Source organism: Schistocerca americana, chromosome 4 (genome assembly GCF_021461395.2).
Source record: "Schistocerca americana isolate TAMUIC-IGC-003095 chromosome 4, iqSchAmer2.1, whole genome shotgun sequence".
In the NCBI taxonomy this organism is placed as follows: Eukaryota; Metazoa; Arthropoda; class Insecta; order Orthoptera; family Acrididae; genus Schistocerca; species Schistocerca americana.
The window spans coordinates 294,222,696-294,250,359 of record NC_060122.1 but is presented as its reverse complement, the minus strand read 5'-3'; the positions used below and the strand labels follow the sequence as shown (position 1 = coordinate 294,250,359).

Below are 27,664 nucleotides of genomic sequence, written 5' to 3'. Positions count from 1 at the left end.
CTCCCTTCCCAACCACTGCTTCCCTTTCATGCCCCTCAACTCTCATAACTGCCATCTGGTTTCTGTACAAATTGTAAATAGCCTTTCGCTCCCTGTATTTTACCCCTGCCATCTTTAGAATTTGAAAGAGAGTATTCCAGTCAACATTGTCGAAAGCTTTCTCTAAGTCTACAAATGCTAGAAACGTAGGTTTACCTTTCCTTAATCTATTTTCTAAGATAAGTCGTAAGGTCAGTATTGCCTCACATGTTCCAACATTTCTACGGAATCCAAACCGATCTTCCCCGAGGTCAGCTTCTACCAGTTTTTCCATTCGTCTGTAAAGAATTCGTGTTAGTATTTTGCAGCTGTGACTTATTAAACTGATAGTTTGGTAATTTTCACATCTGTCAACACCTGCTTCCTTTGGGATTGGAATTATTATATTCTTCTTGAAGTCTTAGGGTACTTCAACTGCCTCATACATCTTGCTCACCAGACGGTAGAGTTTTGTCAGGACTGGCTCTCCCAAGGCCGTCAGTAGTTCTAATGGAATGTTGTCTGCTCCTGGGGCCTTGTTTCGGCTCAGGTCTTTCAGTGCTCTGTCAAACTCTTCATGCAGTATCGTATCTCTCATTTCCTCTTCATATACATTCTCTTCCATTTCTATAATATTGTCCTCAAGTACATCGCCCTTGTATAGACCCTCTATATACTCTTCCATCTTTCTGCTTTCCCTTCTTTGGTTAGAACTGGGTTTCAATCTGAGCTCTTGATATTCATACAAGTGGTTCTCTTTTCTCCAAAGGTTTCTCTAATTTTCCTGTAGGCAGTATCTATCTTACCACTGGTGAGATAAGCCTCTACATCCTTACATTTGTCCTCTAGCCATCCCTGCTTAGCCATTTTGCACTTCCTGCTGATCTCATTTTTGAGACATTTGTATTCCTTTTTGCCTGTTTCATTTACTGTATTTTTATATGTTCTCCTTTCATCAATTAAATTCAATATTTCTTCTGTTACCCAAGGATTTCTACTAGCCCTCGTCCTTTTACCTTCTTGATCCTCTGCTGCCTTCACTACTTCATCCCTCAGAGCTACCCATTCTTCTTCTACTGTATTTCATTCCCCCATTCCTGTCGATTGTTCCCTTATGCTCTCCCTGAAACTCTGTACAACCTCTGTTTCTTTCAGTTTATCCAGGTCCCATCTCCTTAAATTCCCACCTTTTTGCAGTTTCTTCAATTTTATTCTGAGGTTCATAACCAATAGATTGTGGTAAGAGTCCACATCTGCCCCTGAAAATGTCTTACAATTTAAAACCTGGTTCCTAGAACTCTGTCTTACCATTATATAATCTATCTGATACCCTTTATTATCTCCGGGATTCTTCCATGTATACAACCTTCTTTTATGATTCTTGAACCAAGTGTTAGCTATGATTATGTTATGCTCTGTGCAAAATTCTACCAGACGGCTTCCTCTTTCATTTCTTACCCCCAGTCCATATTCACCAACTATGTTTCCTTCTCTCCCTTTTCCTACACTCGAATTCCAGTCACCCATGACTATTACATTTTCGTCTCCCTTCACTATCTGAATAATTTATGTTATCTCATCATACATTTCATCAATTTCTTCATCATCTGCAGAGCTAGTTGGCATATAAACTTGTACTACTGTAGTAGGCGTGGGCTTCATGTCTATCTTGGCCACAATAATGCATTCACTATGCTGTTTGTAGTAGCTTACCCGCACGCCTATTTTTTTTATTCATTATTAAACCTACTCCTGCATTTCCCCTATTTGATTTTGTATTTATAACCCTGTATTCACCTGACCAAAAGTCTTGTTCCTCCTGCCACCGAACTTCACTAATTCCCACTATATCTAACTTTAACCTATCCATTTCCCTTTTTAAATTTTCTAACCTACCTGCTCGATTAAGGGATCTGACATTCCATGCTCCGATCCGTAGAACGCCAGTTTTCTTTCTCCCAATAACAACGTCCTCTTGAGTAGTCCCCGCCCGGAGATCCGAATGGGGGACTATTTTACCTTCGGAATATTTTACCCAAGAGGATGCCATCATCATTTAACCATACAGTAAAGCTGCATGCCCTCGGGAAAAATTACTGCTGTAGTTTCCCCTTGCTTTCAGCCGTTCGCAGTACCAGCACAGCAAGGCCGTTTTGGTTAGTGTTACAAGGCCAGATCAGTCAATCACCCAGACTGTTGCCCCTGCACCTACTGAAAAGACTGCTGCCCCTCTTCAGGAACCACACGTTTGTCTAACCACATGTTTGTCTGGCCCCTCAACAGATACCCCTCCGTTGTGGTTGCACCTACAGTACGGCCATCTGTATCACTGAGGCACGCAAGCCTCCCCACCAACGGCAAGACCCATGGTTCATGGGGGGGGGGGGGGGGGGGGGGCTCCCTTCATTATCTGAATAATTTCTTTTATCTCATCATACATTTCATAAATTTTTTCGTCATCTGCAGAGCTAGTTGGCATATAAACTTGTACTTGTACTACTATTGCACACTTCTAATAATTAATATTAACACAGTCGTGAATTAGACATCGCGAGCCTGTTATCCTGGCAACAAAGTACGAGTCGACAAATCTTCTTCCTCAAATAATTTCCTTCAGCAATGTAACTCTTCATCTCAGTTGGAGAGGGAGAGTTATGCTATGGCTGTAACAGGACTTTATTTTTATGGTATATATGCTGTAATATTTTTGTTCCTTTCTGTTACATGCAAGCACTCAACTCTCTAAAATACAAGAAAGTCTGAATGGAAAAGAATTCAATATCAAAGAGTTACAAATTTACTAGCATAACAATTGTTGCTGTATACAGCAACAGGTAAAGAGATCAGAATCACTTAATGCTTTTAAAATCAGTAGATCCACTTCAGTAGTAATAAATTTCCTACACACTAAGACCTCTTTTTTCCCTTAATTAGTCAGATCTTTTAGTTTTTTTGTATTTAAAGTTACAATCTGTAGAAATTCTGCATGATGGCGTACAACTGTAGTTAAGCACATGCCACAGGTTAGTGTGATCAGTATCTGTTACCCAAGATACTTTTTACTACACACATTAATGAGCAGCAGACATAACCTCTGAAATATTTTCAGTTGTATTATGTAAAAGTGATAAGGTTTTGGAAAGTTATTGTCCCTTATTACAGTTGCAACTCTCCAGCAATTGCTGAAAATGGTGCAGACTAAATACTGTAAATGTGAATATTCAAACTGTTAATAGCAAGTCTGCCAACTTGAACACAACTGCTGGCTCACCTGTGGTGAGTTATATTACACTGCCAGCTGAAACAGATGCATGTACAGAATCCAATAGTAGTAGTAGTTGTTGTTGTTGTTGTGGTCTTCAGTCCTGAGACTGGTTTGATGCAGCTCTCCATGCTAATCTAACCTGTGCGAGCTCCTTCATCTCCCAGTACCTACTGCAACCGACGTCCTTCTGAATCTGCTTAGTGTATTCATCTCTTGGTCTCCCTCTACGATTTTTACCCTCCACGCTGCCCTAGTATTACCAATAGCATTACCTCTAATTCTAATGCTCAAGTTTTAATACTATGAATTTGAATCCAGTAATTTATCCAGATTCAATTACTTCTAGCCCCGTTATTGGAGTACATAATGTAACGTCAGCACTCACAAATGAGTCTGTTACTACAGTGCAAAATTCTCCTGCACTGATTTGCAAAAATTAAAAAGCATGTCCATTGACTTTTCAAAACAACAACAATAACAATTAACCATTAATAGTAACCTATCCTATATGAATCATTAGCAAGACACTATGTCTAATGATTATCCTACTTTGAAACAGCTAATTGAGAAAGTCAGTGAACAAGTTACGAATCAAACCGAACAGCTGAAAGCAGAAGAGGCTAACAACTTAACAGAAGTGTTAAGATCTGATTAGGATCACACAAAAACCAAAATTTTAGGTTTCAGGGAAACCATTAAGGGCCTTCCAAAAAAGGTAAAAAATTTGTCCGAAAGTTTTGACATATTGCAACTCGAGTGAAACTGCCTGAAGCTCACAGTGAAACATGTAGTGTTGTGCTTAGAAAATCTGTGTGCTGAGCTCAAAAGCAAAATAGAGCAATTTTTAAAGGAAAAGGGTGATTAAATTACTGAAAAATTCGAAGCAGGGCTAAGGAAAGTGATGGATCAGACTGTCACTGAGGTACTGCTGAACAGGGCTGTCAAGAGAAAACTTAGTTTTGTGAGGAAAACATTGACTCACAATCTGCTCAAATGGCAACAAGAGGTTCAAGGTAGATTAACTAGTCAAACTGATCATGTATAAAAGGGAATGAAATACTGTAAAATGGCAAATTGGTGATAGTACATCATATACACTGAGGTGACAGAAGTAATGGGATAGTAATAGGCACATATACAAATCAAGACAGTATCACATACATAAAGTATAAAAGGGCAGTGCAATGGTGGAACTGTCTTTTTTACTGAAGCCATTCATATGAACAGGTTTCAAACTTGATTATGGCTGCACAATGGGAATTAACAGACTTTGAACAGGGAATGGTAGTTGGAGCTAGAAATATGGGACATTCCATTTCGAAAATTGCTAGGGAATTCAGTATTCTGCAGCCCACAGTGTCAAGAGAGTGCTAAGAATAACACAGTTCAGGCATTACCTCTCAACAGGAACAACGCAGTAGCCAACGGCCTTCACTTAACTACCGAGAGTAGCGGTGTTTGCTTAGAGTTGTCAGTGCTAACAGACAAGCAACACTGCGTGAAATAACCACAGAAATCAATGTGGGACAAATGATGAACATACCTGTTAGGACATTGTGGCAAAATTTGGTGTTAATGGGCCATGACAGCAGACAACCAATGCGAGTACCTTTGCTAACAGCACGACATTACCTGCAGTGCCTCTTCTGGGCTTATGACCACATCAGTTGGAACCTAGACAACTGGAAAACCTCAGCCTGGTCAGTTGCATCCCTATTCCAGTTGATAAGAGCTGATGGTATTGTTTGAGTATGGCACAGACCTCATGAAGCCATGCCCCCAAGTTGTCAACAAGTCACTATTCTATCTGGTGGTGGCTCCATAACGGTGTTGAATGTGTTAATGTGGAATGGACTGGGTCCTCTGGATGTTCGGTTACTTTGGTTTCACAGTAAATGTAAAGGGAAAAAAAAATCAGAAAACTGTTAATTTCCAATTTTGTCATTTGTTACCTGATGTCAAACTAAAACATTCTTGAAAGTCATGGAGTCCCTGGGACCGATATTTTTCCAGTATCACTCTCAATAAAAGGCATAAAGCATTGAGATTTTCAACTCCTGGAATGGATGAACTGTCAATGTACAAAACTATATTCGTAGTGTGCAAGCCCTACTCGCACCTGGCCAATTTTTAACAAGGAATTAAAAAAGGGACACTTCCAATGAAAAGCCTAAAAGGTTTTTACACAGTACCTGTCCATAGAAAAAGGTATAAGTGCAGCTTTTACAGAGGTTAGAAGCTGTACAGTGACTGTTAGTCATACTATTGAAGTGTTCTCCAAAATAGCTGAAGGTAAATACATCAGGTATTGATGATTCTTTGCATTCACCTTTCGGCAAATGTTTGACTAATCACAAATCTGAAATTTGTTGAGAGGATTGTGGATCAAAATGTCAGCATGTAACTTCTTATGGTACGGATAGACCTAAATTTTTCTTTTAATCTCCATATATTTGAGAAACTTAAGTTGTTGCAATCAATAACTGAAAAGGAAAGGAAAAGCAGTCACAATTGAGTAATCACGATATAGCCTGATCAAACAGTTCGACTACAAGTATTTTTCATATTCTCTGTGAAATGCTATGATTGCTCATAGAAATCCCATACAAATAGAGTAATAAAATGTGAAATGAGAAAGGTACTTACTAGTTTATAGAAGGTAATGAGTAAAAGTATGATTAGAGATTCCTATATTTTGAACAGTGTGTTCAGTGTAACTATCTTTTACCGAGCTCGCTGCATTGCATAATTGACTTTTTAAAAAAATAAAATAAAAATAGACTTTGGTTTAAGGTACTTTAAGTGCTGATTATTATTATTATCATTGAAATGAAAGGGGAACCTATAGTTATTTAAAGAATAAAAGGACAGTGTGGTTTGAAATACAAATATGCGCATGAATGTACAAGATGGCAGCTCAGCATATCAACAATGTGTGATGGCAAATACATCTCCACCTGTCTTGGAGGCCTGCTTATGATTTGGCGTTACAACTTGGTGGTGCACTGGAAGCCATGGAGCAATAATGTCAATGCCCAAACAACTGAAGATCATAAATAATAACTGTCATTCTGTCAGTCTCTTCTGAAATGTCAAATCAGTACAGTAATTCATGTTGTGATCTAGTTCTAGTTACACATTAAGAGAGATCTGTTCACCCACAATTGTAAAGGCATTTATAAAACGGGAGTTGTCACAAAAATGACTACGTCATTTAGTGGCAATAACACATTAGAGCTCTCTTTCAGCACCTGCCCCACTGCAAAAGCTGAAGTCTCATGGCAGGGTCTCGTGGCACTGCATAGCAGGTCCACTACACAAAATAATTTGAAGAACTGCAACTGCAAAGTAATTGTAAGATAAAAGTTAGCATGTATAGAAACCAGGTAATAAATCGTCAGTGGAGTGGAACATATTGTAACCCATAACCAAACCAATGATCTGTAACGCTATACTCTCCCATCAAATGCTATTATCCAATTCTCCTCTACCTGCAGAAACTGGCCACTGCAACTGTTTACTGTGAGCATAATAAGCCAAATTACATAATTATGGTTCCCACCACTACTAGGTTTAATGGAACTTTCATTACTAAATATAAGTTGTTTGATTACATAGTGCCTGGACTTTATCCACCTTCACCAGAAACTATTCCATGTTAATTCCTATTGTGGTTCACTATCCAGAACTGTTGCTGTCTGTGGGCTAACAGACAATTTTAATTTGTTCCTATATAACTTGCGTTCAATAAATGTCGTTAGCTCTAACTGAGGGTTTTATAGCATTGGAGATGACAAGGTTGCAGTTTTGGTTTACCAATGCCAGATTCCTTGAGCTTTGGCAGCACAGGTATATTAGCACCAGGTCTTGCCCACACATTTAAGTAATTCACTATCTTAGTCCCCATGCTGTTGATTGTCATGGATTCCTCCTTCCACTTCTCGTAAGTCATCCACCTCAAGCAGAAAACAGCGGCAGCCATGGATCTTTGCAATACAGCCTACTCAAATAGCACCCAAGGAGGCCACCAAGATTAAAGACCTCATCTGTCAGATGGATCACAATCAATAGTGTCACACGCCATCACTTCATGAAATACTGTGGAGAGGTTTGGAATACAATCCAGGACGATGGTGTGAAGACTGGTAATCAGGAACTTTACACAACTAACTTTCCTCCCCTCCCTGGCCAAATATTGGCAGTCAAAATTTTCCACCACCATGATTCAATCCGGCTCACATTAGAGTCAAGCATCACCACACAGGTGTGCATTAGTGACCTTAGCAATGGAGGCAGGTGACTGATATCAAAGGATATAAATATTTCCCATACCACACTGATACTTGCAAAATGTTGAAGACATTTGCACTGTTGAAGGTATGTACTTAATTTTATATTGGTCGGACAGATCAGTCATTAATTGCCATAGAACACACTCATGTTCTGTTATTAAAGGTTCACATTTATATAGCCAGGTTTTCAGTGCAGAAAATTACGATGTACAGCTTAACCTCTCAACTACATGAAATGAGACTGAAATAACAAAAATATAGACTTCTAATTGTAGTATTTCTCTCATTTTTGAAAACTACAGAATATTACAAGCTCCTGTTCCTCACTTCAATAATTATTTAACACTGTGTTGATATCCACATGGCTGGAATTACTTGTGTTTACAATGATCTCTCCTCTTAAATAATACAAATATGAAGTACTTCACCTGATCCATTAATTATATTAAAGTGTGTGCTAATATTTTTTGAGATATAATTAAATAGTAATCCCTAACTATTATTCTGACAACCGAGTTACAGTCATTTATCAGACTAAGCACTACAGCTTTTTCCATTCTCTCCTTTTATTCCAAACAATAGTGCATAAAAAAATAATAATAAAAACACTTAAGAACAGAGTGCTAGAAGCATACACCTTATTTTAGAAGACACTCAACTCAGTAAAAAAAAAATGATGATCTGCATGCACTGTACCAGTGAACATACATGACTAAACTTTGGTGGCAATGCTAAATTAAACCATGACATCCAACTATATTACTCTGAGAGCTTCCTGCAACTGGAGCCGTACTTCAAGCCTAGATGGAAACACAACTTATGTCATGTGTAGAGAGAAATTTCATTCACTTTATGAGCAGAAATGCTTACCTTGTCTGGTTGCGTGTAGGTACCTACACAGCGTGCACTTCTTGGATCCCATAATTTAGCAGAAGCATCCCAGCTTCCTGTGAGTATTGCATTCACTTCTGGTGAATATTCTACAGCTCTTATTGCATTGTCATGGGTTCCCACAATGGTTTCTAAACAACAATCATGTAACATAGCAAACTGTCTCAAACACTTTTTTTTCATTAATGAATTAAAACGTGCATCATTAAGTTTTCAAAAGGAAGTTTTATATATATTGAGAAGACTTACTAAATCATAGCCTGATGCTATTAATATATAGAAAAACAAGAACATTAAAATGAGCCTTTAAAGTATAAAATTTATTGATTGAAGCAAAAGAACTTTAGGAATACAGATAGAGCTATTTATGCTACACAGAAAATGAAAAGGGACCTCTTGTCGGAGAATTAAAATTTTCAGTACAAGCATTCAAAGGTCTAAAATCTTTATTTTCATTTTTTTTTATTATAGTAATTTGCTTCATTCTGTACATGTCTTTATCAATTTGAAAGTAGTTTGAAACTAACATGAGTCAATAAAATCATTAAAAGCATTCTATCTCAGTCTTTGCGAAACAGACCTCTAGATGTTTCATACAAAATAGTATCTACTAAGTTTTAGACACATTTTAGAGAGCTCAGAAAAGTTTTAAGTAAAAAAGAACATTTTGTACTTAAAGTAATGCCAAGCAAGACATGTGGTCTCTTTTTATATTATAGTTATAAATACTAACATATATCGCTAATTTGCCATTGGTCATAACGCAGAATGAAAATACAAATACATTTCCAAAAGAAGACAGCATGGGGTTCATTAATTCTTCTCTGATTGGGGCCAATTTGCTCGGTTTTAAATTTATGTACACTACAATGCGCTAAAGGTGTGAATGAGTGAACCACACAATATGTAATGATCATTTAAAAAAATTCTGTACCATTTGGCAAATGACATTTCAAGGCTAATATACAAGCAGGATTTGTTTATTAAATATGTCCAATTAAACAGTGGCAATAAAGTGAAACTTTAAAATGCATTATCTCAAAACACTTTTTCCATCACAAATACTCCACCTATCATAACTCACTCAAATTTAGAGACTGGCTTTTCTTTCTCATTGTTCATAATCTAACACTGAACATAAAAATTACAACTCAAAATCCAACATTTTCAACACAAGGTCCCTTTTCACTTTCTACCTCACAAATAATAACATTATCTGCTAGCAAGTGGGACGGGGAAGATGATACTGATATGTTTAGGAGGGCACAGGATAACTATGTCTTTAGTGCTGGTATATTACTGTTTTCAGGTGAATCTGGTTAAAAGAAACCAACTTAAAAAAGAGCCCTTTGTCCTTCTCTTCATTCAGAAGAGAAATGCAACAATGATAAACACAAAACAAGACAGCAGCAAAAAGTGATTGGCCTGTCTCTGAACTAAGACAGGATGAGGAAGACTCTGAAACACACTAAAACCTCTAGCATAAAAACTTAGGTTGACACAAAACACAAAATTGAAAATTGTAAAAGTTTTACCACATTACAGAGGTGCTCTTGTGAGAATATAGAATGCACCACATTAAAGTAAGACTTGCCAAAATGTCTATGCCAGCACCGGTCTCAGCACCAGAACAAGAAGCTACTTGTGATGGGGCAATCTCCTATACAGAGACGGATAAATAGGACTTTTTCTTCCATAGACACAATTGATGGAGCATCATCAGACACTGCAGTCAGAAGCACGGCAGCATTATCTGATGGAATGAGCTTGGATCTTTTGGCCCTGTGACTTTTTCAGTTCTTTGTATTTGGTTTGAAACTGGAGGATTATCTGTTTGAGAAACTTTTTCTTGATTTCCCACATATACCTGTGTGGAATTCGTACTGGTCTTCAGCTTATTGCAGCTTTGATCATTTGAAGATGGCAAAACATGCATGACTGAATTTACCTCAAGTTTTTGCTGGCGGGAGTACTAGCAAGTACTAGTGCTAGTTCTAGCTTCCACTGACAATGTTTGGGTACAAGAGTTCCTTATCCCTATTAGCTTTTCTGATGCAATAGTAAACAACACTGCAAACCCTGAAGGCTTTGAAGGCAGATAGGCTTTTTTCACTTTTGTATGTAAGATTTCCTTTGTAACATTCATATCCTAGATTTTCCCCCCCCCCCCCCCCCCCTTTTCAATGAAAGAGGAACACCACAACTCCAGGCAACTCTCTCTCTCTCTCTCTCTCTCTCTCTCTCTCTCTGTCCCAGGCAGGAAAAAGAATTGTCAGTTGTTCTGTTATCTGAAGCACGAAACATGGTGTTCAAGGAAATAAAAAACATTCATGCAAATAACAGTATAAGACTACAGGGATGTAACTCAACCAACTCTGAATGGATAACAAATAGCTCTACAAATATTTATTCTTAAATCTACAACTAATGCACAAGCTGAACCGAGGGGAAGGATGGAAACTTAACTGATTTTCACATAGATGACACTTTGTTATCCAACATAATAGAAGATGCTAGCTACAAACCTATGCATGCAAATTTCCGGTAAATATACATGGCAGACAATACTGAGGTTGACAAATGAATGTATAAGTCTCCTGGTGAATATTACAAGTAGTGCATAGTTCATTGACCTACGAATTGCAGCATAAAGTTACAGAATGAATCTTTCACACTGCAGTACTGTGAAGTGCAGGGAAACTTCTTGACAGATTAAGACTGTGTATTATACCAGGTCTTTAACCCAGTTCTTCCTTTTCACAAACAATGCTCTTACTGACTGATCAATCCAAATGCAAATCAAAAACCACCTTCGCAGCCTTTCTTCTATGAGCTAGCCCAGCAATTTATGCAGAACAGCTTATAGCTTATGTGAAGTTTGGAAAGTAGTAGATGTAACAACAGAATGCTATGATGTTAATTTATGATTGGCTCAATCAGTAATAACATTACCCTCAAAAGGCAAGGCATTGATTTCAAGTCCAACTCCAGTAAACAATTCACTCTGATTTTCTTAGCACAAGGTTGTTTCCTCCTTAAGTAAGACACAGGTTACACCTGAAATTTCACGGTTTTGTGAGTGAGAAATCATTCTCCAGCTCAGTTGGAGATACAGCGAGTGTTAATAGTTTGAATTCTCTTTCCTCTGTTGAGAGCACCATGCTTACACACTTTGAGACAAATGACTCCCAAGCCACATCATGTCTGTCCACAAATAATGGCTGACCAAGCTCAGTTACATCAAAGAGGATGATAAAACATACCATTTTGAATAAATCTGTGTTGTTGTTGTACAGTACAACACTGAAAATTTTTTAATTGCTTTAGTTTACATGACTAAAGCCTTTCATCAATTTACATTTTCATTCATAAATAATAAGAAGTATTGGTGTATCGACTGCGTAGCTCACCAGAGTTGCTTCAGGCCGTAAGCCCAGGCAAAGGACGGGCAGGGGAGGGAGGGGGGGGGGGAGGGGGGTTGGTGTCACGAAGCTCCAAACTGGACACCAAAGTATAGGCCCTGTAGGACTGACAGTTCTGGTTGTATTACAAGTGAGTAATTACTTCAAAGCAAACTCAAGCTATGCAAGCATGATGACCCAGCAAAATCAAATTAGTACCCTGTTTGATAATCTTTGAAGGAATTCACCATCACAGAAATACAATGGAATCATCCTGTTTAGATTAGGAAGAAGGACAAGACATCATGCTGAAGATGAATTGCAGCACCTTGGAAATCCTCTCTCAAATTTAAACCAATGCCACAGACTTTCTTGGCAACTTTAAACACAAACTCATTAACACATGCTGGCAAGATGAAACAGCTGACTAAAGCTCTCCACCACAATAAATTTCTAGTAATAGATTTCAAGAAATTTGCTTCACATGGGAAGAAATCTTTTAATCAGCTGAATATTGTTTCTTTAAGAGCATAGTAAAAAGGAGAAAGATGATTAAAACCGCAGTTCTCAGCACACTTCATGTTGTCAGTAACAAAATCTGGTCTTTGACCCCATAAGTGAGAGACTGTTTACCAACAATATTCACTTCAAACAAAACAGATACTTTTACTAAGGTTCATGCACCAACAAACAAAATAATCAGAAGGACTTGAACATACTGGAATATGATGTATACCAGAACGGCGAACATCTTGAAATGTGAAGATCTTACTTGGTAACTTTAATGTACAAGTTGGACAGGAACCAAAATATAGAATAGGGTGCTAACTGGTACATAGCAAGACCAACAGAAGTGAAAAACAGCTTGTTGAATTAAGTACACCTGTCCAGGAAGCAAACAGCTTGATAATTAACCAAAACAACAGGAGGAAGATTCCAGGTGGAGCATACCGATTTGCCTTTAAGAACAGTCCAGAGATAATGTCAAAGTCAAAATGGTGATAAATATAACTACAGCCCCTATTTTCAATAGTAAAGTTCAGACTCACAGCTCTTAACAGAAAGAGCAACACAACAGCTTTGTCCCAATTTGACTCCAAGACAGTGAAAGTAAATGAATTCAAAGAGAGCTCTATCACTAGAGAAAGACATCAAAAATATAAAATAATGTTTGGTATAGCCTGCAATGAAACAGCAGGGAACAAGAAGAGAGAGAAACATGTGCAGAATGACAACTGCAGACAGACACTGAAGGATCATTTAATCACTTGAATCAAATACCTACAGGAACTGGGTATATCAGTGGCAGACATGGAAAGCCAATACATCTTTGGCACAGCTGTAGCAAAGTTTGGGACTTTCTGATATGAGAAACAAACAACCAGTTTTTTGTTTTGTTTTGTTTTTGGGTGCAAAAACAGCTAAGACAAACAAGTGGTGCCAAACGGTACGACGAATGCCTTGCTTAACACAGCACATCGATAAACATATGGTATAAACAAAAAATTGAGAACTGTTGTGATGATTGTAAGCTCGCTGGAGTGTCTAGATGACTAACAAAATACACATGATAGAGGGAAACATTCCACGTGGGAAAAATGTATCTAAAAACAAAGATGATGTAACTTACCAAACGAAAGCATTGGCATGTTGATACACACATGAACAAACACAAACACACACACAAAATTCAAGCTTTTGCAACCCAAGGTTGCTTCATCAGGAAAGAGGGAAGGAGAAAGGAAGACGAAAGGATGTGGGTTTTAAGGGAGAGGGTAAGGAGTCATTCCAATCCCGGGAGCGGAAAGACTTACCTTAGGGGGAAAAAAAGGACAGGTATACACCCACGCGCGCACACGCGCACACGCACACACGCACACATATACAGACACAAGCAGACATTCGTAAGGTAGTCTTTCCACTCCCGGGACTGGAATGACTCCTTACCCTCTCCCTTAAAACCCACATCCTTTCGTCTTTCCCTCTTTCCTGATGAAGCAACCGTTGGTTGCGAAAGCTTGAATTCTGTGTGTGTGTTTGTGTGTCTATCAACATGCCAACGCTTTCGTTTGGTAAGTTACATCATCTTTGTTTTTAGATATAACAAAATACATAAATACAATTATAAAGCAAAATTCTTTGTAGGTAATTCACAGCATAACACTGCACCCAAGCTGTACCCAGCATATACACTCCTGGAAATTGAAATAAGAACACCGTGAATTCATTGTCCCAGGAAGGGGAAACTTTATTGACACATTCCTGGGGTCAGATACATCACATGATCACACTGACAGAACCACAGGCACATAGACACAGGCAACAGAGCATGCACAATGTCGACACTAGTACAGTGTATATCCACCTTTCGCAGCAATGCAGGCTGCTATTCTCCCATGGAGACGATCGTAGAGATGCTGGATGTAGTCCTGTGGAACGGCTTGCCATGCCATTTCCACCTGGCACCTCAGTTGGACCAGCGTTCGTGCTGGACATGCAGACCGCGTGAGACGACACTTCATCCAGTCCCAAACATGCTCAATGGGGGACAGATCCGGAGATCTTGCTGGCCAGGGTAGTTGACTTACACCTTCTAGAGCACGTTGGGTGGCACGGGATACATGCGGACGTGCATTGTCCTGTTGGAACAGCAAGTTCCCTTGCCGGTCTAGGAATGGTAGAACGATGGGTTCGATGACGGTTTGGATGTACCGTGCACTATTCAGTGTCCCCTCGACGATCACCAGTGGTGTACGGCCAGTGTAGAAGATTGCTCCCCACACCATGATGCCGGGTGTTGGCCCTGTGTGCCTCGGTCGTATGCAGTCCTGATTGTGGCGCTCACCTGCACGGCGCCAAACACGCATACGACCATCATTGGCACCAAGGCAGAAGCGACTCTCATCGCTGAAGACGACACGTCTCCATTCGTCCCTCCATTCACGCCTGTCGCGACACCACTGGAGGCGGGCTGCACGATGTTGGGGCGTGAGCGGAAGACGGCCTAACGGTGTGCGGGACCGTAGCCCAGCTTCATGGAGACGGTTGCGAATGGTCCTCGCCGATACCCCAGGAGCAACAGTGTCCCTAATTTGCTGGGAAGTGGCGGTGCGGTCCCCTACAGCACTGCGTAGGATCCTACGGTCTTGGCGTGCATCCGTGCGTCGCTGCGGTTCGGTCCCAGGTCGACGGGCACGTGCACCTTCCGCCGACCACTGGCGACAACATCGATGTACTGTGGAGACCTCACGCCCCACGTGTTGAGCAATTCGGCGGTACGTCCACCCGGCCTCCCGCATGCCCACTATACGGCCTCGCTCAAAGTCCGTCAACTGCACATACGGTTCACGTCCACGCTGTCGCGGCATGCTACCAGTGTTAAAGACTGCGATGGAGCTCCGTATGCCACGGCAAACTGGCTGACACTGACAGCGGCGGTGCACAAATGCTGCGCAGCTAGCGCCATTCGACGGCCAACACCGCGGTTCCTGGTGTGTCCGCTGTGCCGTGCGTGTGATCATTGCTTGTACAGCCCTCTCGCAGTGTCCGGAGCAAGTATGGTGGGTCTGACACACCGGTGTCAATGTGTTCTTTTTTCCATTTCCAGGAGTGTAGTTTATCAACTTTACAAACAAAACAGGTATACCTAAAAATTTACTACACAAGTCACTATACAGTAATGTTTAAGAGTTTTCTTCTGTGGAAACAAGAGTATAATGGGCATCATATACACACAAAAAGCAAATATTACAACTATGATTTTGAAAGCAGCATTATGATATTTACCTGTATTACTGTTGAAGTCATACATCTTTAAAGTGTTATCCAAACCACCACTATATGAATGAACTGCATCCTGTAATTCAATAAAAACATGTATTTCAATCAGTTTCAGGTATTAGATGTAATTAACAGCATGTCCTTTACTACAGAAATGTTACAGCATAATTGTATGGGATATGCATCTCACAAATTTTGTTGTCTGACTTGCAAAACTGGAGGTATTTCCTCCTGAAAAGTAAATTCTCCTTAGTATTGACTAAATTAATGATGTTACAATACTTGGCTCAAGAATGTTGCAATACTTGGTTCAAGGAAAGAGCTGACATGATAAAAATGACGTCGTATACATTGACAGATCTCACAGTTTGGAAAAATGAGGGATAGCAGTCCCTTCAGTATTTTCAGGGGCAATGACCTTGACGATTGACTGATTTGGCTTTGTAACATAAGCCAACATGGCCTTGCTATGTTGTGACTGCAAACAACTGAAAAAAGTCATTATTTTGCCTGAGGGCATGCACCTCTATTGTATGGTTCAATACAATGGTATCTTCTTGGGTAGAATATTTCGGAGGTAAAATATTCCTCCATTCGGATCTCTGGGCAAGGGTTTCTCAATATGATGCCTTCATCAGGGAAAACAAAAATGACATTCTACAGGTTGGAGCACGGAATATTAACTCACTTAATGGAGTAAGTAGTAGGCTAGAGAATTCAAAAAGAGAAATGGATAGGTCAAAGTTAGAGACAGTGGGAATTAGTGAGGCATTGTGACAGGAAGCGAAGGACCTTTGAGTAAATGTTTAAAAGTACAAAATCAAATGTGGATAAAGCAGGAATAGGTCTAATAATGAATAAGGAAATAAGAATGCTGGGAAGCTACTATGAACAGCCCAGTGAACACATTTCATACCCACGATAGATGACAAAGCCAACACCCACCACAGTAGTACGAGTTTATATGCCTACTTGTACCGCAGATGAACAGACTGAAAGAGTATCAACAATGTAGGAAAAGATAGATTGCTACTTACTGTAAAGAGGACACATTAAGTTGCAGAAGCACACCTGCCACAAACTTGACCGTCAACTCTGGCCAGAATGCATGCTTGCTCGTGTGCAATCCATCTCTTCCAACACTGTTGATATTCCTACCTGGAGTTTCCATTGTTTGACACTGAAAGAATGTATGATGAGATAAAATAAATTATTGAGATAGTTAAAAAATAAATTATTCAGATAATTAAGGGAGACAAAAATGTCAATGTGATGGGGGACTGGAATTCAGTATTATGAAAAGGAAGAGGAGGAGGAGGAATAGCCGAATATAGCCTGTGGGGAAGAAATGAAAGACAAAGCCGTGAGAAACAGTTTTGTACACAGCTTAATTTAATCATTCCAGACACTTTCTTTAAGACTTGCCAAAGAACACTGCATAAAATCAGCAAAATATTTACCACTAAGCAGAGATTCACCAACTCTCCACCATCCAACGAGTGGATACAAAGAAAAAGAGATTATGAAAAACTTAGAACACTTATGTAGCATTGTCTCTTCAGATGACATCCACCATGTGACGGGAAACAGAATACACAAGCTTCCAAATTGTATGGCACGGCCTCTCCATTATATCAGGGAGAAATTCCCATGTCACTTTGATCGTTTGTGAAAAATCCTCATGCACTTGCGTGAACCTCTCAAACAGATAAAGGCACATCACTACCTCATCTGAAATTGTGTAAAACGGATATGTTCCCAAAATAACATATTGTCTGATGTAGTAAAGAAAGTCTTTGATACCTCATTACTGTATCTCACATCACTTTCCCGACTAGTGAAGATGACTTAACGCTCAATGTGCAGGCCCATATATTACTACAACAATAATGAGACACTAGTATACACTGATAGTATAAGTAACAGATAATTGAAGAATATGCAAGAATTGGCTAAATGAAAGTTTTTGAGAACAATCTTTTTCCCTTGCGAAATGGTTCCATGCAAATCTTCCAAGAAATTTGGAGGCTGGCATCTGTTTTACCCATGAATAGGTATATGTGGTTGTTCAACCTTAAATAACTCAGGCAACTGAAACATCTGTGACATTTGTTCCATCTTCTATAACAATACAACCGTGTCAAATGGACCTTTCCATACTACTATTTTTTTTTTTTTAATTAGCATATCTTATGTTCTAAAAGGAAGTTTTTGGAACTGTTGTGATATTTAGTGATTGTCAATCAAAATTTCATTTATTGTATTTTTTTCTATTATATTTTTAAAATCCATTTCTTTATATTGTCTCTGAAAACATTAATTATCCTATGAAATGAGATTTGTTAGTTTTGCCAGTTATCAGCAACTAAACTTATTTTTGGTAATGCACGAATTATTCAAAAAATCCATTATATATATTACGACACACAGTCATTCACTCTTTACGAAACATGTTTGTATTTCAAATAATATTTTCTACATAAGGTACAGTCCAATTTCATTGACATCCATGAAACTCTGTACTATCGAAATATTACAGCCTTGTTAACTTTGCTTTTTCTGGAAAGTGTTGAAGAGAGGAAATCTGTGAAAAGGGTTCTTAGAGCATGGACGTGTGGAGTGAAGTCAGGGACTTGTCTCCAATGTAACTATGTAATATGCATTTATAAAGATTCGACGATATATGGAAAATGTTTATTCAAGACTGTTTAGATTTTGATTATGATGAAATTCAGAAAAGTGCTTAATTTAAAAGTTTGTACAGTTACATTATGAAAGTGGACTGAAACTGATTATCAAAATAATTGTTACAGAAATGCATTACACAGAATCATCGCTATTGGAGACAATATTTTGTTTGTAAAACATGTCAAAACCTCAACCCCTTCAGAGAATATATCAAATGGTTCAAATGGCTCTAAGCACTATGCGACTTAACTTCTGAGGTCATCAGTCGCCTAAAACTTAGAACTAATTAAACCTAACTAACCTAAGGACATCACACACATCCATGCCCGAGACAGGATTCGAACCTGCAAACGTAGCGGTCGCTCGGTTCCAGACTGTAGCGCCTAGAACCGCACGGCCACTCCGGCCGGCCAGAGAATATATCCTGATTAACTAACAGGACGAGCTGAGCCATTAACTATGAGATCAATAATTCAAGACGAGTATAATTTTCTAACTACTCTTTATTGCTACAGTCAACAAAGGGCGCTGCCTATGCACAATCACTGTTCTAATCCATCATTAATTGCATATGTTTATGTCTGCTACTTTAGACAGAAACATTATAAAAACTTCAATTTCTATTCTTCTCATTATCATCTTGAGTATTAGTCATGGACCTTGCCGTTGGTGGGGAGGCTTGTGTGCCTCAGCGATACAAATGGCTGTACTGTAGGTGCAGCCACAATGGAGGGGTATCTGTTGAGAGGCCAGACAAACGTGTGGTTCCTAAAGAGGGGCCACAGCCTTTTCAGTAGTTGCAGGGGCAACAGTCTGGATGATTGACTGATCTGGCCTTGTAACACTAACCAAAACGGCCTTGCTGTGCTGGTACTGCGAACGGCTGAAAGCAAGGGGAAACTACAGCAGTAATTTTTCCCGAGGGCATGCAGCTTTACTGTATGGTTAAATGAAGATGGCGTCCTCTAGGGTAAAATATTCCGGAGGTAAAATAGTCCCCCATTCGAATCTCCGGGCGGGGACTACTCAAGAGGACGTTGTTATCAGGAGAAAGAAAACTGGCATTCTACGGATCGGAGCGTGGAATGTCAGAGCCCGTAATCAGGCAGGTAGGTTAGAAAGTTTAAAAAGGGAAATGGATAGGTTAAAGTTAGATATAGTGGGAATTAGTGAAGTTCGGTGGCAGGAGGAACAAGACTTTTGGTCAGGTGAATACAGGGTTATACATACAAAATCAAATAGGGGTAATGCAGGAGTAGATTTAATTATGAATAAAAAAATAGGAGTGTGGGTAAGCTACTATAAACAGCATAGTGAACGCATTATTGTGGCCAAGATAGACATGAAGCTCAAAAATGGTTCAAATGGCTCTGAGCACTATGGGACTTAACATCTATGGTCATCAGTCCCCTAGAACTTAGAACTACTTAAACCTAAGTAACCTAAGGACAGCACACAACACCTAGCCATCACGAGGCAGAGAAAAACCCTCACCCCGCCGGGAATCGAACCCGGGAACCCGGGCGTGGGAAGCGAGAACGCTACCGCACGACCACGAGATGCGGGCAGACATGAAGCCCATGCCTACGACAGTAGTACAAGTTTATATGCCAAATGGCTCTGCAGATGATGAAGAAATTGATGAAATGTATGATGAGATAAAAGAAATTATTCAGGTAGTGAAGGGAGATGAAAATTTAATAGTTATGGGTGACTGGAATTCGAGAGTAGGAAAAGGGAGAGAAGGAAACATAGTAGGTGAATATGGATTGGGGGAGAGAAATGAAAGAGGAAGCCGTCTGGTAGAATTTTGCATAGAGCATAACTTAATCATAGCTAACACTTGGTTCAAGAATCATAAAAGAAGGTTGTATACATGGAAGAATCCTGGAGATACTAGAAGGTATCAGATAGGTTATATAATGGTAAGACAGAGATTTAGGAACCAGGTTTTAAATTGTAAGACATTTCCAGGGGCAGATGTGGACTCTGACCACAATCTATTCGTCATGAACTGTAGATTAAAACTGAAGAAACTGCAAAAAGGTGGGAAATTAAGGAGATGGGTCCTGGATAAACTGACTAAACCAGAGGTTGTAGAGTTTCAGGGAGAGCATAAGGGAACAATTGACAGGAGTGGAGGAAAGAAATACAGTACGAGGTGCATTCAAGTTCTAGGGCCTCCGATTTTTTTTCTAATTAACTACTCACCCGAAATCGATGAAACTGACGTAACTTCTCGACGTAATCACCCTGCAGACGCACACATTTTTCACAATGCTGACGCCATGATTCCATAGCAGCAGCGAAGGCTTCTTTAGGAGTCTGTTTTGACCACTGGAAAATCGCTGAGGCAATAGCAGCACGGCTGGTGAATGTGCGGCCACGGAGTGTCTTTCATTGTTGGAAAAAGCCAAAAGTCAGTAGGAGCCAGGTCAAGTGAGTAGGGAGCATGAGGAATCACTTCAAAGTTGTTATCACGAAGAAACTGTTGCGTAACGTTAGCTCAATGTGCGGGTGCGTTGTCTTGGTGAAACAGCACACGCGCAGCCCTTCCTGGACGTTTTTGTTGCAGTGCAGGAAGGAATTTGTTCTTCAAAACATTTTCGTCGGATGCACCTGTTACCGTAGTGCCCTTTGGAACGCAATGGGTAAGGATTACGCCCTCGCTGTCCCAGAACATGGACACCATCATTTTTTCAGCACTGGCGGTTACCCGAAATTTTTTTGGTGGCGGTGAATCTGTGTGCTTCCATTGACCTGAATGGCCCTTTGTTTCTGGATTGAAAAATGGCATCCACGTCTCATCCATTGTCACAACCAACAAAAAGAAAGTCCCATTCATGCTGTCGTTGCGCGTCAACATTGCTTGGCAACATGCCACACGAGCAGCCATGTGGTCGTCCGTCAGCATTCGTGGCACCCACCTGGATGACACTTTTCACATTTTCAGATCGTCATGCAGGATTGTGTGCACAGAACCCACAGAAATGCCAACTCTGGAGGCGATCTGTTCAACAGTCATTCGGCGATCCCCCAAAACAATTCTCTCCACTTTCTCGATCATGTCGTCAGACCGGCTTGTGCGAGCCCGAGGTTGTTTCAGTTTGTTGTCACACGATGTTCTGCCTTCATTAAACTGTCGCACCCACGAACGCACTTTCGACACATCCATAACTCCATCACCACATGTCTCCTTCAACTGTCAATGAATTTCAATTGGTTTCACACCACGCAAATTCAGAAAACGAATGATTGCACGCTGTTCAAGTAAGGTAAACGTCGCCACTTTAAGTATTTAAAACAGTTCTCATTCTCGCCGCTGGCGGTAAAATTCCATCTGCCGTACGGTGCTGCCATCTCTGGGACGTATTGACAATGAACGCGGCCTCATTTCAAAACAATGCGCATGTTTCTATCTCTTTCCAGTCCGGAGAAAAAAAATTGGAGGCCTTAGAACTTGAATGCACCTTATAGAAGAAGAATTGGTAGCTCTGAGGGATGAAGTAGTGAAAGCGGCAGAGGATCAATTAGGTAAAAAGACAAGGGCTAGTAGAAATCCTTTGGTAACAGAAGAAATATTGAATTTAATTGATGAAAGGAGAAAATACAAAAATGCAGTAAATGAAGGAGGCAAAAATGAATACAAACGTCTCAAAAATGAGATCAACAGGAAGTGCAAAATGGCTAAGCAGGGATGGCTCGAGGGCAAATGTAAGGATGTAGAGGCTTATCTTACTAGGGGTAAGATAGATACTGCCTACAGGAAAATTAAAGAGACCTTTGGAGAAAAGAGAGCCACTTGTATGAATATCAAGAGCTCAGATGGAAACCCAGTTCTAAGCAAAGAAGGGAAAGCAGATAGGTGGAAGGAGTATATAGAGGGTCTATACAAGGGCGATGTACTTGAGGACAATATTATGGAAATTGAAGAGGATGTAGATAAAGATGAAATAGGAGATATGATACTGCGTGAAGAGTTTGACAGAGCACTGAAAGACCTGATCCGAAACAAGGTCCCGGGAGTTGGCAACATTCCATTGGAACTACTAACGGCCTTGGGAGAGCCAGTCCTGGCTAAACTCTACCATCTGGTGAGCAACATGTATGAGACAGGCGAAATACCCTCAGACTTCAAGAAAAATATAATAATTCCAATCCCAAAGAAAGCAGGTGTTGACAGATGTGAAAATTACCAAACTATCAGTTTAATAAGTCACAGCTGCAAAATATTAACGCGAATTCTTTACAGACGAATGGAAAAACTGGTAGAAGCTGACCTCGGGGAAGATCGGTTTGGATTCCGTAGAAATGTCGGAACATGTGAGGCAATACTGACCTTACGACTTATCTTAGAAAATAGATTAAGGAAAGGTAAACCTACGTTTCTAGCATTTGTAGACTTAGAGAAAGCTTTCGACAATGTTGACTGGAATACTCTCTTTCAAATTCTAAAGATGGCAGGGGTAAAATACAGGGAGCGAAAGGCTATTTACAATTTGTACAGAAACCAGATGGCAGTTATGAGAGTTGAGGGGCATGAAAGGGAAGCAGTGGTTGGGAAGGGAGTGAGACAGGGTTGTAGCCTCTCCCCAATGTTATTCAATCTGTACATTGAGCAGCAGTACAGGAAAGAAAAATTCGGAGTAGGTATTAAAATCCATGGAGAAGAAATAAAAACTTTGAGGTTCGCCGATGACATTGTAATTCTGTCCGAGACAGAAAGGACTTGGAAGAGCAGTTGAACGGAATGGACAGTGTCTTGAAAGGAGGATATAAGATGAACATCAACAAAAGCAAAACGAGGATAATGGAATGTAGTCGAATTAAGTCGGGTGATGCTGAGGGAATTAGATTAGGAAATGAGACACTTCAAGTAGTAAAGGAGTTTTGCTATTTGGGGAGCAAAATAACTGATGATGGTCGAAGTAGAGAGGATATAAAATGTAGACTGGCAATCGCTGGAAAGCGTTTCTGAAGCAGAGAAATTCGGTGACATCGAGTATTGATTTAAGTGTCAGGAAGTCGTTTCTGAAAGTATTCTTATGGAGTGTAGCCATGTATGGAAGTGAAACGTGGACGATAAATAGTTTGGACAAGAAGAGAATAGAAGCTTTTGGAATGTGGTGCTACAGAAGAATGCTGAAGATTAGATGGGTAGATCACATAACTAATGAGGAGGTATTGAATAGAATTGGGGAGGAGAGGAGTTTGTGGCACAACTTGACAAGAAGAAGGAACCGGTTGGTAGGACATGTTCTGAGGCATCAAGGGATCACAAATTTAGCATTGGAGGGTAAAAATCGTAGAGGGAGACCAAGAGATGAATACACTAAGCAAATTCAGAAGGATGTAGGTTGCAGTAAGTAGTGGGAGATGAAGAAGCTTGCACAGGATAGAGTAGCATGGAGAACTGCATCAAACCAGTCTCTGGACTGAAGACAACAACAACAAGAACAACATTAGTCTGTGGGCACAACGGTGTTAGGAGACACAAACCTAGAAACTTGATGATTGTAACAGATTGCACTGCCTGTAAGCTTCATTGGTGCATGATGCATTAATATATTGTTTGGTTGGACAAACAGTCAGCATTAAAAAAAAAAAAGCAACAATTTTTGAACAATGATAACTACAGACTGTTTTTAAAACTATAATTGCATGCAGTATCTTATAATCATCACATACTGCATTCAAAAAATAACTTTTTGATAGACTAATAGAAGTTTTATCATTCTGTTAGCAGTTAAGTCTTGAGAAAGCGGGAGGGGGAGAGGGAGGGAGACCAAAGTCAAGAAGGATGAAGAAGAATTCATCTGTCAATAGTCAACAGAACCAGCCGTGTATTTACCATAGGTCATAAGGAGTAGAACTAAATCTAGATGGCCGGATGGTGATCTGAATTACTGTTCTCCTGGATATGAGTCCAGTGTCTTACCCACAGCACCATATTACTCGGTACTGGTAATGTAATGACGACACACATGGTGTGGGCGAACAGCTTGCTGCTGGAGGTGGATGGAGGAATGAGCGATAAATGCAGCCAATCAGCTAACATAACACTTTACAGACAACCTCAATCATAGTTCAGCGTGCAGACTGAGGACGACAGGGAATGAGCCTCGGATTCAAGTGCACCAGCATGGACATGGCAACGCAGGATTCCTCATGGACAGTAGCGGGTGACGCTGTTACCACTGCAAGGTGACAGCAGGAAGTCAGATGGAGGTGCAGCTGCTACACGGAGTCCAGGTGCCAGGGCTGTGCTCTCAGGCAGCGGTCATTGATTTGTGGCTTGGAAGAGGCAGCGTCATACATGTGTCAATGTTTGGTGCAAGCTGTGCATCATCGAAGGGTGCAGCTGTGATGAACCATGAGATGCACTGGACCTGGAGTTTATATCTGTGTTCTCAGTAATGACAGCTATTGGAGAGCCACGTTCCAGAGTCATGTCGCAATGTCTGGATCGATGGCGATGCACAAGGACTAAGGCGCGGCTTGACTGGCAGTTCAGTAAGATACGTTGCCGTATCACGTGATGTCCCTGTCCCCCTGGCATGTGGGTGCATTAACTGCAGAAGCTGCACCTCTTCTGATGATGTGTTAGCAGAGGTGATGTCTGGCAGGCTCATTCCAGCATGCATGACACAGGAGCTTATCATGCAGTCCAATGACCAGCACCTGCTGTGGTGCTGTTAACATTACAGTCTCAGTCTTCTCCAAGTTGTGTTATAACTTTATCACATTGCTATTCCTCCCTCCTATGGAAACTAATCTATCCAAGATTCTGGCTGAAACACTGTCACTGGTTCATTTATAATTACAAGCCTCTCACATTTCAACTTTTACTTCAAGTGTCAGTTTACCTTTAGCACTATTTACACTTCTTTTTCTTACTGATCATGCTAGCACTTGGCTCACTCCCAAGCCTCTAGTCCCTAGTTTTGCTTCTACTACTTTGTTTCACTCACTATGTGTGGGTCTCTGATAATATTGACTAATATGGACCCCAATCCGAAACCTCTGTCCTATCCAAAGGCCTCACCTTCAGCCCAACTCCCAGATTCAACCAAACAGCCCTCGTCAAAGATTTACTGTCCTACACTCGTACTCTCTGCTGGAAGTATCACTTTGCCACGAAGAAAAATGATCCTAATCCTACTCCTAATGATCCGACTCCTCAAGACACCATCCAAATTGAACCCTGCCTGGAACAGTTCCGTCCTCCGTCACAGCGGGACCCACCTCCTCTTCCTCAAAATCACCCTCTCCAAACCTTCCAGGAATTTCTGACTTCCAGCCTCGCATCTCAATCCTTCTTAAAAAACCTTAATCCTACACCCAACATCACCACTGCTGAAGCCCAGGCTATCCGTGATCTGAAGGCTGACCGATCCATCGTCATTCTTCCAGCGGACAAGGGTTCCACGACCGTGGTACTTGATCGTCGGGAGTATGTGGCTGAGGGACTGCGTCAGCTTTCAGACAACACCACATACAAAGTTTGCCAAGGTAACCCCATTCCCGATGTCCAGGCGGAGCTTCAAGGAATCCTCAGAACCTTAGGCCCCCTACAAAATCTTTCACCTGACTCCATCAACCTCCTGACCCCACCGACACCCCGCACCCCTACCTTCTACCTACTTCCTAAAATTCACAAACCCAATCATCCCGGCCGCCCCATTGTAGCTGGTTACCAAGCCCCCACAGAACGTATCTCTGCCTACGTAGATCAACACCTTCAACCCATTACATGCAGTCTCCCATCCTTCATCAAGGACACCAACCACTTCCTTGAACGCCTGGAATCCTTACCCAATCTGTTACCCCCGGAAACCATCCTTGTAACCATTGATGCCACGTCCTTATACACAAATATTCCGCACGTCCAGGGCCTCGCTGCGATGGAGCATTTCCTTTCACGCCGATCACCTGCCACCCTACCTAAGACCTCTTTCCTCATCACCTTAGCCAGCTTCATCCTGACCCACAACTTCTTCACTTTTGAAGGCCAGACATACCAACAACTAAAGGGAACAGCCATGGGTACCAGGATGGCCCCCTCGTACGCCAACCTATTCATGGGTCGCTTAGAGGAAGCCTTCTTGGTTACCCAAGTCTGCCAACCCAAAGTTTGGTACAGATTTATTGATGACATCTTCATGATCTGGACTCACAGTGAAGAAGAACTCCAGAATTTCCTCTCCAACCTCAACTCCTTTGGTTCCATCAGTTTCACCTGGTCCTACTCCAAATCCCATGCCACTTTCCTTGACGTTGACCTCCACCTGTCCAATGGCCAACTTCACACGTCCGTCCACATCAAACCCACCAACAAGCAACAGTACCTCCATTATGACAGCTGCCACCCATTCCACATCAAACGGTCCCTTCCCTACAGCCTAGGTCTTCGTGGCAAACGAATCTGCTCCAGTCCGGAATCCCTGAATCATTACACCAACAACCTGAAAACAGCTTTCGCATCCCGCAACTACCCTCCCGACCTGGTACAGAAGCAAATAACCAGAGCCACTTCCTCGTCCCCTCAAACCCAGAATCCCCCACAGAAGAACCACAAAAGTGCCCCACTTGTGACAGGATACTTTCCGGGACTGGACCAGACTCTGAATGTGGCTCTCCAGCAGGGATACGACTTCCTCAAATCCTGCCCTGAAATGAGATCCATCCTTCATGAAATCCTCCCCACTCCTCCAAGAGTGTCTTTCCGCCGTCCACCTAACCTTCGTAACCTGTTAGTTCATCCCTATGAAATCCCCAAACCACCTTCCCTACCCTCTGGCTCCTATCCTTGTAACTGCCGCCGATGCAAAACCTGTCCCATGCACCCTCCCACCACCACCTACTCCAGTCCTATAACCCGGAAGGTGTACACGATCAAAGGCAGAGCCACGTGTGAAAGCACCCACGTGATTTACCAACTGACCTGCCTACACTGTGACGCATTCTATGTGGGAATGACCAGCAACAAACTGTCCATTCGCATGAATGGACACAGGCAGACAGTGTTTGTTGGTAATGAGGATCACCCTGTGGCTAAACATGCCTTGGTGCACGGCCAGCACATCTTGGCACAGTGTTACACCGTCCGGGTTATCTGGATACTTCCCACTAACACCAACCTATCCGAACTCCGGAGATGGGAACTTGCCCTTCAGTATATCCTCTCTTCTCGTCATCCGCCAGGCCTCAATCTCCGCTAATTTCAAGTTGCCGCCACTCATACCTCACCTGTCTTTCAACAACTTCTTTGCCTCTACACTTCTGCCTCGACTGACATCTCTGCCCAAACTCTTTGTCTTTAAATATGT

General features: G+C 41.1%; 1 protein-coding gene across 2 annotated transcripts in view; it reads right to left on the bottom strand.

Moving 5' to 3' along the window:
* The window catches only part of LOC124612433 (mitotic checkpoint protein BUB3), a 65,411-nt gene that overhangs the window by 33,203 nt on the left and 4,544 nt on the right, over positions 1-27,664 (bottom strand). For both annotated transcript variants that reach the window (XM_047140641.1, XM_047140640.1), the window contains exons 3-4: positions 15,654-15,723; positions 8,446-8,597 (exon numbers count right to left, since the gene is read on the bottom strand). In XM_047140641.1, coding sequence (XP_046996597.1) covers positions 8,446-8,597; positions 15,654-15,723 — 222 coding nt within the window. The remainder of the gene's footprint in view (positions 1-8,445; positions 8,598-15,653; positions 15,724-27,664) is intronic.